At 46.3% G+C, this 11,556-nt stretch overlaps 1 protein-coding gene across 1 annotated transcript in view; it reads right to left on the bottom strand.

Annotated features, from left to right (window-relative positions):
• Positions 1-659: 659 nt before the first annotated feature.
• pknox1.1 (pbx/knotted 1 homeobox 1.1) overlaps positions 660-11,556 on the bottom strand; it is a 13,483-nt gene continuing 2,586 nt past the window's right edge. The window contains exons 3-11 of the mRNA XM_037686766.1: positions 8,604-8,731; positions 8,357-8,528; positions 6,993-7,202; positions 6,790-6,907; positions 6,599-6,696; positions 5,315-5,443; positions 5,159-5,235; positions 4,172-4,338; positions 660-2,140 (exon numbers count right to left, since the gene is read on the bottom strand). Coding sequence (XP_037542694.1) covers positions 1,959-2,140; positions 4,172-4,338; positions 5,159-5,235; positions 5,315-5,443; positions 6,599-6,696; positions 6,790-6,907; positions 6,993-7,202; positions 8,357-8,528; positions 8,604-8,731 — 1,281 coding nt within the window. The 3' untranslated portion in view covers positions 660-1,958. The remainder of the gene's footprint in view (positions 2,141-4,171; positions 4,339-5,158; positions 5,236-5,314; positions 5,444-6,598; positions 6,697-6,789; positions 6,908-6,992; positions 7,203-8,356; positions 8,529-8,603; positions 8,732-11,556) is intronic.

Below are 11,556 nucleotides of genomic sequence, written 5' to 3'. Positions count from 1 at the left end.
TCCTAAAGTTCCCCCTAAAGTTCATCCTAAAGTTCCCCCTAAAGTTCCCCCTAAAGTTCCTGCTGTATATCCGAGTCAGAAGGAGTAAAAAACATTTAGTTTTCTTGTTTAACCACAGGCAGAGTTAGAAATGACCTCCACGTCAGAGAGACAGGAGTAAGTTTCACCGAAGCTACCGGCTCAGAAGAGTTGCACTAATGGGGGATCATGTTTTTTATTAAAAAGTTGCTGTAAAATAAATATTTTGTACATTCTGTTTTACTGAAATGTCTTTTTAAACTAAAGACTTGGCATAAAAAATTAGTCCTTTAAACTTGAATGTTATTTTTGTTCAGACTGAGATCACTCTCAGAGATTTGTTTGAGAGAAAAACTTTATTTTTTAGGCAGTTTAAGAAGGAGCCGGATGTTTCCTCATAACGGTCGTGAAGTTTAACGGAGTCCAGGGTCAGAACCGAACAAGAACTCATGATGACTCGTCAATAAACAGAGGCGTGGACCTGGTCTTCCTTCATCCTAACACCGTCCACTTCTTGTCTTCCAGAGAGACGAGGCCCGACAGAACTGAATCCCGACTCCACGGAGATCCTTCCGGAGGCTTCGAACCGACGTCTCCGGAGGACAGGGAAATGAAGAGACGGCATGAGGGGCAGAGTTAGGCATCGTTTATTCCAAAATATAAAGCTCTAAGGCAAAACAGACGAGAGAACGTGAACAACGCTTCATAAAAAGCAAGACAAACCCAAGTGAAGAACGAAGCTCTGCGAGGCCACATCAAAAAACAAGAAGTCTCAGGAGGGACACAAACCAGATCACTGCTGTCCAACATGACAGAGTTCAACAACAGGCCCCCCGATTTGTGCGATAAAAACATCTGATGAGAGTTCACATCTTTCACTACATTTATGTCTGTGGCGGTGGGCGGAGCTTCATGCAGGTCCATGAACACCGGGTCCCGCTCCACAGCGACACGTTATGTACAGAACAATAAAAACCGGATGTGTGCAAAGTGTCCGTTGCTTCCTGTCTGTGATGTAGTCCACTCTGGAGCGTGATTGTGTTGTTAGCATAGTGTTCTGGATTGTGCGTCGAGATGAAATGATTTGAGGTGCGCTGCACGCGACCGGTCGGGTCGTCTCCTCGGGGCACGGCCAGGCGTCGGCACACAAAGTGAAACTATTCACAAGCTTTACAAACAGCATTCTGCAGTTTAGTGTCTTCTTGGCCAATTTCATCGCGGCTCAGACGTTTGTGCTTCCTGCCAAGAAGTCTTTATAAAAGAACAAGTTTTGACCTTGGTGGTACGACAAGTTTAAAACCAATTTAAATAGCTTGACTTCTTTAGCCGTTTTTAAAAAAACTTCAAAGGAACCCTGAAAAACAGGGCCGCTTGTTTTAATTAGGAATCTGTACAGAAATATTCCTTACAAAACTGAGCACAAAAAGAAACAACACTCATTTCATGTTCGTATAGAAAAATAAGCATCTCTACGTTTCTGTCTCCACCCGAGCCCTGCGGCGGCCTGGAGGCCTCCGTCAGGACGTGGAGTCCACTGGAAGAGTGTGCACGTCTACTCAAAACACAGGCATGCAAAAGGTGAAGACAATCCGTTACATATACAGCTCTCAAACGCTGGCATCCAAAATAAAATCTGAACGGACGGGGAACAGATCAAAACTATCGGTGGATAATAACAGAACAGACGTTGTGGTGTTCTCAACACATCTTTTTCTTCTATTTCATGGTTTCTGGGGCTTAAATATACAAAAAGTGCACTCACCTACATGAATAAACTCGTTATAAAACAGTTTGGGAAGTGAAACTCCGCAGACTGCAGGTTGGAAGAGAGCAGGACGGCCGTGGACGACGTCCTGAACGTTTGTGCTCAATGAGAACCCAACGCATCTTCACCGAGGAGATCCGCTTCAACACTTCATGCACGTGTGACGAAGGACGTCCTACTGCAACGAGTCGCTGTTGTCCAGGCCCAGCCCGGCCATGTCCGCGTCGTCGTCTTCGTCTATGCTCTCCTCCGACTCGTCCTCGCTGTGGCCCCCCAGCATCACCTGCTGCACCGCCAGCGTGGCTCCGTCTGAGGTCAGGCTCTGCAGCCCTTCCATGTTCATCGTCACCAGCGTACCTGAGGAGGACGAGTTCTAATGAGTATTATTCATCGTTAAATGATGAGAATAAAAATAACCCCGGGGTCTTTTTCAGTACCATAGCTAATAAAAAATCCTCTCTCTGTTGATTCATGTGTCCCTACAACTATAAGCAGTGATGACGTCATGAGATTCTTTATGAATAAAATTATTTCAATTAGAGAGAAAAATTCAAACCAACATTCCTACTATCACCTCTGGTTCTGTGTCAGATGAAACAACTTTAAAAATGTCACTACAACCTGATTTATGTTTGGACAGTTTTTGTCCTGTTGAGCTCTGAATTGTCAAAAAATAGTATCTTCATCCAAACCATCCATATGCCTGCTAGATCCCATCCAGACTGTTTAAAGACGTATTTCTCTTAATTAATAATCACGTCTTTGATCTGCTTGATTTGTCTCTAATAAACAGTTATGTACCACAGAGCTTTAAGATTGCTGTAATTAAACCTTTACTTAAGAAACATAACCTCGACTCAGGAATTCTGGCCAGTTATAGATCTATATCTAATCTAACTTTCATCTCAAATATTCTAGAGAAAATAGTTGCAGGTCAGTTACATGATCATCTACAAAGAAATAATATGAAGAGTTTCAGTCAGGGTTCAGAGTTCACCACAGCACTGACTCTGCACTGGTGAAAGTCACTAATGATATTCTCATGGCCTCAGACAATGGACTGGTGTCTCTACTGGTCCTGTTAGACCTCAGTGCTGCAGTTGATCACAATATTTTACTACAGAGGCTTGAATATGATGTTGGGATTACAGGAACAGCTCTAAAATGGTTTAAATCATATCTATCTGATAGATTACAGTTTGTAAATGTAAATAATGAATCTTCTTCATACACCAAAGTTAGTCATGGAGTTCCTCAGGGTTCAGTATTTGGACAAATAATCTTTATATACGCTTCCATTAGGTAAAGTTATTAAACAACATGGGATAATTTTTCCTCCTTTATTTTACCAGGAAGAAATCCATTGAGATCATCAATCTCTCTTACAAGGATGTCCTGGAAATTTTCATCGTTATGCTGATGACACACAATTATATTTGTCCATTAAACCCAATGAATCCAATCAGCTACTTAGACTACAAGCATGTCTTAAAGACATAAAAACCTGGATGACCCTTAATTTTCTGCTTTTGAACACAGACAAGACTGAGGTTTTGGTTTTGGACCTGAGCACCTTAGGAATATCTAACGAAGCTGTCAGGGACTCTGGACGGATTCTTCGTTGTGTTGCATTCTGTCTTTGTTCTTGTTCAGTCTGAAGACTGGAGAAGTCTTTTGGATTAAAAACAAAATGTTTCAACACAGAAGAAACCTGAATTACTTTGTTACGTTCATCTACCTGGATTATTGAGCAGCATCAGGAAATCTTAGGAATGAATGTGTCAGTCTTTCTCCCTCCTTAGATGCATTAATCTGTCCTCCAGCTCTAATGTTAAAAATCTTGGTGTTATTTTTGATCAGGACATGTCTTTTATCCCCCACATTAAAAACGTTACTAGAACCTCCTTCTTCCACCTGCGTAATATCACTAACATTAGAAACATCTGATCTAAAGATGATGCAGAAAAACTGGTCCATGCATTTGTCACGTCTAGACTGGACTATTGCAATGGTTTATTATCTGGGTGTCCAAATACTTCAACAAACCATTTTACAGCAATCTACAGAAATGACCTGGATCTTTGACCTTTATTTGCCACCTTGACCTTAGTGCTGGGCTGAAGAAAAGCTTACGTGGCACGCCGTCTAATGATCTCGATGCGTCTGAAGTTTCAGCAGTTATGGGCGGGACTAGAGAAAGCTTAGACGTATAAGAATGACTGATTTATGTTGAGCTGCTAAAACTCTGAAGTGAACTCAGTTTTTGTTTCTGCTCAAACCGATCAGAGTAAAAACAGGACTGTGTTCACTCTGACGGACCTAAATGGGTCTTTATCCACAAACATTCAGCTTCCAGACGACTCAAAGCGCTGTGATGCAGCTGCGTACCGTCGGGCATGGTGACCTGCTGCTGCGCGCCTCCTCCCGTTGCGATGGAGTCCGGCCAGAAGCGCTGCAGCGGTCGGTTCTGTGGCGTCTTCTTCTTGGTTTTGGGAGCCTCGGAGGAGCTGGCGTCCAACATCGGCTGCAGAATCCGTCTCCGTGCGTTTATAAACCTGGACAACACAATTTGTTTCTTTCATCTCCTCCTGGCAAGACCTTACAACAAACCTTTTTATATTCAGTGCAGACACCATGGTGGAGGGGTCAAAGGTCAGATTCGCTCATGAAGACGTCATCGGTGGTCAGCGGGGACAAACAGGAACAGGTGAAGACCTCACCTGTTCATGATTACCAGCGGATTCAAAACCATTTTAGGACCAGGGGAGTGGACTTCACCAGAACCAGAACCTCTGCGGTCCAAATAAAAACAAGAACCAAAGTGGACACAAGGTCTGAGGACATTTTCTGAGCCCAGGTCCAGCCCCACCACCTGGTCAACAGAACCGAGCCCAGGTCCAGCCCCCCCACCTGGTCAACAGAACCGAGCCCAGGTCCAGCCCCCCCACCTCGACAAAGAACACAGAAGAGTCGAGCGCCTGCGTGTAATCCAGGGGAAACGCTGCTCGGACATTTGGGTTCCTCCTTCTGGAGGAAAAACAAGGTGTAATAAAGTTGACCTTTGACCCCGTGACCTTGAAATGAACAGGAATCACCCTTGACCTTGGAGGTGTCCAGCTGTGCAGTTTGACGTCTTCATAAGAACTTGTTAACACTTTAAAAACAGACGAGCTGATTTTTTCACAAATGTTCCTCCATTCATTCATTCACGAGTTAAATTATTGTCTTTTTGTCCATTTTAACTTTTAACAGTCAAATGTCCCTGCCTTGATCAGACTGTTTTACATGTTTTACAACATTTTATTCATAAAAGTAAATAAAAATAAAAGTCTATTCTCCAAACTAAAGAAGAAAACGACAAAAGATGAAACCGACCAGTTGTTGACCTGCAGAAGGGTCAGGTTGGTCTGCGTCGCAATCTGTTTCTTCTCATCCTCTGTTGGATACGGATGCTGCGCAGAAGAAGACACGGGGGAATGAAACTTACTGACGCGCACACACACGTGCACGCACACACACACACACACTCACCCCAATGTGCTGGAAGAGCCAGGAGCGCATGACGTTGGTGGCGTGTTTGGGCAGAACGCCACGTTTGTTCTTGGTTGAGTTGTCATCGTGATTGAAAAGGTTCAGGTCCTGGTGGAACTGAAGCTGAAGCTGAGAGCGCGCACGCACGCACACACGCACACACACACGCGCACACACACACACACACATTAAAAAACGTGATTTTATGGGTCAGAACCAGTAACGTTTGGCCCTTTCTCACAACAGATGTTGAAAATAATTTCCCACGCGTGGGACAATAAAGACCGTTTCTATTCTACTTTGTTTAAAAACCAGAGCCGAGCGTTTTCCACAGAACTGGTTCCTGAGCTCGGACCACAGCCCCGAGGAACCGGAGCCATCTCAGAACCACCTCAACACACACGCTTCTCTCACGGACGTAGTTAAGTGACGAAAACTGTCATTTTGTTCTCAGGTAGCTCCGCCCCTTCCAAATACAACGTTCAAGGACTAAGTGATGGTCAGAAGTTTGTGGAAACATCAGCTGCACGACTCCAAACACTCCCACAGAAAATGGACTGAACTCCCAGAACTCCTGCTGATCAACATACTCAAAGCTCTTTACAACACTCTGTGCCCTCATCTACCACACACACACACACACACACACACACACATTCATACACTACTACACACACACACACACACACACACACACACACACACACACACACACACACACACACTCTACCACAGCTGTACAAAGAAGACCTGGATCTGTAGATCAATCGGAGCTTCATCACCTCAGAGACGACGAGAGGTTCAGTGTAAACACTTTGGTAACAGCTTCTGATTTAAACGTGCTCTGTAAATAAATCCGACTTGCCCAGAGACACTTCAACATGCGACTCCAGCTGGAATTGAACCCCCGACTCTCCCAGTGGAGGACGACCGCTCTAACCACTCAGCCACAGCTGCTCCCAGTCATTCCCATCAGCTCTGAGCTCCAGTTTCCCCGAGCCGACCTCCAGTCTGCTCCACAGCAGCGATTATGATCAGAACATTTTCAAACGGACCCGTTTCAAGCAGCGCTTGTGAAAAGACGGCGGTGACAGCAGGACATGCAGGACAGGAGACAAACCCTGTGGACGTGGTCTCTCAGAGGACCAAACGTTTACTGAAGACCACCACTTGAATAATTCTAAACCCAGTTAAGCAGCAGCTCTGGAATCTGTTGGACGGACTGCCCCGACCCACGGCCCGGTCCCCTTTAAGAAGAACCATCGTGGACGCCGTCGGCGGTACCTGATTGTTCTGGACGCGTATTGTCCCGGGTGACAGAGCCTGGGTCATCATCTGGCCCTGGGGAGTGACGACGGTCACCGGTTGGTAAACGGTTCCTCCTGAAACAAACACACGAGCTTCAGAGACTGAAACACGTGACATCATGACCGCCCCAACGGGTCAGCACCTGGGGGAGGAGCCGTGTGACGTACCTGTGACCACCTGGGTGGGGTTGACGGCTGTGACCGTGACGTTTCCTTGCTGCAGGGCTGAGGCAGGCACCACAATCTGACCCTGGGGGCTGATGGTGCCTGAGATGGAGCTGGGGGTCTGCAGCAAACAGCAACACATCATTTCCACTTTGATGAGGTTTACACCAAACTGTGTGTGATGGTTCTGACTCAAGTCCACCTACAGTGCACACCTGAGTCTTGGTGGGGGAGAAGTTCTGGGGCTGGCCCAGTGCGGGGGAGTACGGGCTTCCTGGATCTGCACTCAGCAGGGTCTCGCTGTTCATCTTGGTCTTCAGGCAGGCGATGTAGCGGCTGCAGAAGTCCTTGCACAGGTCGCTCACCTTCTCCAGCTCCAGCAGGTGGATCCGCAGCACCTGGATGGCTTTCACCATCTCCACAGGACGGAACAGAGCGGGTCAGGGACCGATTGACAGCTACCTCGAGCTCACAATGAGGTCTACTTCTAAAACGCAGATAGGACGGTTTTTAACTTTTCTGATCACCAGAGTGGGTTTTACATCGCAGGAGGTTCTGATCTGGAGGTTTTGGATTGTTCGGACCTCGTTTACACTTCAAGGATCTTCTGGAAACGTTAAACGTTCACACGGTGACCATGTTCTTCAGACAAGTTCACAAAACTGCCTGATGTTTCCATGCCACCAGGTGGCGCTGTGATTTTTATGACTTTATTACAATTTCAGGAAAGTTCAGTAATTTTGGAATAAGAGCGTCGTCTGACGCAGGAGACCATGTGGGACAGGTCTGCAGCTGTTGAAGCTTCAACAATCATCTTTTTCTCCACGTTTGAAGGAAGACGTTACAGCACGGGTTCCCATTAACCACCGAGGGAAAGAGAAGCTTTGACAATAAGGATTAGAAATAACACACAATTCAAGTCGACGTAAATCTGCATTTGTTTTGAATTAAAAAGTCAATAAGTCACAAAGACACATCAAAGAAACTGCCTCATTTTGTGCACATTTTAAATTTGCTGCACTGAAGAGTTCAACGTTTTAAGTTTTATTCAAACTGGTGTGAAACATTTTTCCTTCGTTCCATGAACATGGTATTCACTTTTGTCCTAGAACTGAAAAATATCAATAAATGTTAGAATTCTTTGTCATTTTTAGTTTCGTCACCTCCACTGGCTGGACGCCACCCCCCTCCTACAAACTCAAACTGGCCCGTGGGCCACCAGTTGACAACCACAGCTGCAACTGGTATCGCGGCTCCGGACACGGTTCACTCAGTGAGCGACCGGAGAGATCAGGACAAACAGCACTCTCCTGTCTGCCCTCGTGCACACGTGTGGTTTCACGCAGACGCTCGGCGTGTCCAAAAACTAAGAAATGTTCAGGTCTCTCTTACAAACTGGGCCTTAGAGAGCCAGGCATCAAAACGTGTCTGTAGCGCTCTGGAATTAAACCGACAGGTGTCTGTGACGCCGTTTACAACTAGAGAAAATGTCTCCCAGGGTTTCTGAGCTCCTTAAACTCTCAGCGCACGAGACCGTTTGGAGACTCCGAGCAAAGTACAAGCAGCTCACCAAGTTGTCGAGTTCAGGGTCCTCACTGAAGAACGGCTTCCCTTCCTTCTCCTGACAGCGGACGAAGTTCTCGATGTCCACATCGAAGCTGGCCGAGGTGATGCAGTCGGAGCTGAGCGTGGACTGCTCGCACTTCTCGAACAGCAGCGCCAGCAGAGGGAACAGAGGGTGGCTGTGGACGAAGCACGACACTTCAAGGAGACGTGAAAAGAACCGTTTCATAGAAGAGCCCAGAAAACACACAAACCGATATATAGAAGCTTTATCTGCGTCCATGGGGGTCTGCAGTTCGCCAGGCGCTGGACTGGGCACGCCCACCAGGGTCCCGTCGAGAAACTTCTGCTCAGGATCGTCCACCTTCAGCACGCTTTGCATCTGCACAGGAGGAGAACGTGGAGAGGAAAAGAAAAAAGCAACTGTAAAAGAGTAAAAAAATAAAAAACGACAGACAAGGTCGAGAGGGAAGGAGGAGGGAGAACACACGAGGAAGATGAAGATGAAGAGCAGCACTTCCACTGAAAGTCTTCAACTGTAAAAAGCACCGAGATTTAGAATTTCATGTTTATATTCAGCTCCTCAAAGGGATCATCTCTTAAATTATAGAAACGTGCGACACGTTATACGTCCACCAACAAACTAGTATACAGCCACAGCCCAGACATCAAAGACCCTGAATCACCTTTGACCTTGATTTGTGACCTTGAAGATGAAAAGATTACACGATTCACTGAGGTACAAATTCATAAAGATTGGTTCAATTATCTTGAGCGGATCAGAAACTGGTCCAGACGAGTAAAGACCCGGTTCTAACTTTGACCCTGAAGAAAGTTTATGGACGAACGGCGTCTACCCGTCCTTTTGAAGGTGACCCCTCACCCATCACGGGGGTCACCTTCCAGAGACCCCCCGTGATGGGTGAAAATCTGAGAAGTAGCAGCGTTATATTTATTTTATTATTCCATCCATCCATCATCTTCCTCGTGTTCTGACTCAGGTCTTGGTGCAGCATCTTGAGCAGGGAGGTCCATCTCCTCCACAGCCTCTTCCAGCTCTTCTGGGGGGACTCTAAGACGTTCCCAGACCAACTGAGACGTAGTCTCTCCAGCGTGTCCTGGGTCTCCTCCCAGTCTGACATACCAGGAGAGGCACCCAACCAGAGGTGAGGGCAGGAACGTAGACGGAGAGCTTTGTCTCACAGCTCAGCTCCTCTTCACCTCAACAACCGACAGGTACCACGACGTCCTCACTCTCAGACACTTCGCCTGCTTTACTTTAGGAAAGTGTTGGTTTATCGCGATATTTAACCGAATTATCGCAGGTTTCCAATGTCCTGCAGCTATAGTAACCGACTGCCAAGCTAATAAGAGGCAGACAGAAACGCAGCCTGAAAAGTAAGCCTCAAACTGTCTGTACGATAAATCTGATAAAAACTCTTGAAGTAAAATAAATTATATGACAATATAATTTGAGGCGAGTTAAATTTAACTGCAGGACCTGTGTAAACTTGTATTTTTATTGTGAAGCATGTTTGAGGAGCTCCATCTGTCCCAGCAAAGACCCACAGATCTACGGTCTGTTTGTGTGACTTGTCCACCTAAAGTCAAGACGCACCGCTCCGAGTCAAACATCGAGGCGCATGACGTGCACGTTTTATCCTGTAGCTTTGCAACGAGGTTTATGTTTTAACTGAGCTTTCATGCTCATGCGTTGACATCCTTTACACTAGAGGTCCTGGAGAGCCACGGTTGTTTCAAACTACTGCCATTTGTCAGCACACCAGCTGTGAACGAGCGAGTGACCGTCAGGCTCCTGCAGAGCTTGAAGACCTGCTGAGGAGCAGGAAAACATCTGAAACATGCAGGATCCCTCGAGGAGCACCGCTTGATGCACTTCAGTCATCGACTGTTGGAGCCCTAAAAAAAAAAAGATTTTTATTCTGAATTTACAGAAGTATAAACACAAAAAGGCCCGACGCCTCTCTGGGAGTTGTTCGTGGCGTTTTCCACAGACACATGGCTATTTATACACTTTCATGCAAAATGGCCGAAAAGACCAATCTGCCTTAGAGCTGCCTCTGGTTGTTCATCAAACACCGACGGCTCCGTCCACGTCCCACATGGACGGGAGTCCTCGTGGAACCAAACCAAGCAGAGCTCCGTTGGCTTGAAGTCAGATTAGCGATTCTCCTCATGGTTAACGTTTTAAACTAAACAACGTTGTTGTGGATCATTATCAACTCGGTCTCAGCAATAAATCGGTTTAATCTGTCTGCCGGGTGGTCACGACCACACGTCATCCCTTCATCTCAATATTGAGCCACAAAGCAGGATTACCGTTTCGCCTCTGCTACTATCTCGCTTCACAGCACAAAGGAGCATCGGGAATAGTTGGCGTCAATCGTCCTCGCTGCCCGAGTCCATCCTGAAATCACACCGAGGCGCGTCTTAACCACGGTCTTAGCGGCCAGAAGGAGCCTAAAACAAACAAAAGCCTCGTTTTTTTGTGTTATAATTCTGGATAATCCTAAAATCTGCAGATCTTTAAAAGTACGAGCACACGAACCGAAACGCTCCTGGAGAGAACATGAGTTTTGAAGAAAGTGAAACTGAGACGCTCCTTCGCCACAATCTCGGACAATTAAACAAACATATCTTATTGTTGATGCTGGTTGATAACTAAAACAGCCGAACTAAAAACAGCCGAAACAGCTAAATTAACGGGCTGTGGCTCTGCTGCGGCGCACACACACCTTTTGGTACATCGGTCCGGCAGCAACGTGCACTTTTAGAGACTGAGCATCGAGGCGAAGAGAGCTCACCCCTACACGAAGCACCCCCCTCTCATCTCCAATAAAACACAAATTAACTCCGTCCATCCATCAGCCATCCATCATCCATTCAGCCATCATCCAGCCATCATCCATCCATCATCCATCCATCATCCATCCATCATCCATCCAGCCATCATCCATCAGCCATCCATCATCCAGCCATCCATCCATCAGCCATCCATCATCCATCCATCATCCATCCATCATCCACCCATTCATCAATCCATCCATCCATCCATCCATTATCAATCCATCCATCATCAATCCATCCATCATCCATCCATCCATCCATCAATCATCCATCCATCCATCCATCCATCCATTCATCCATCATCCATCCATCATCCACCCATTCATCAATCCATCCATC

The sequence above is a fragment of the Nematolebias whitei genome, chromosome 13, assembly GCF_014905685.2.
Source record: "Nematolebias whitei isolate Nwh7 chromosome 13, NemWhi1, whole genome shotgun sequence".
Taxonomy (NCBI): domain Eukaryota; kingdom Metazoa; phylum Chordata; class Actinopteri; order Cyprinodontiformes; family Rivulidae; genus Nematolebias; species Nematolebias whitei.
Note: the sequence above shows the minus strand (reverse complement) of the source record. Positions and strands in the feature narration are given on the sequence as shown.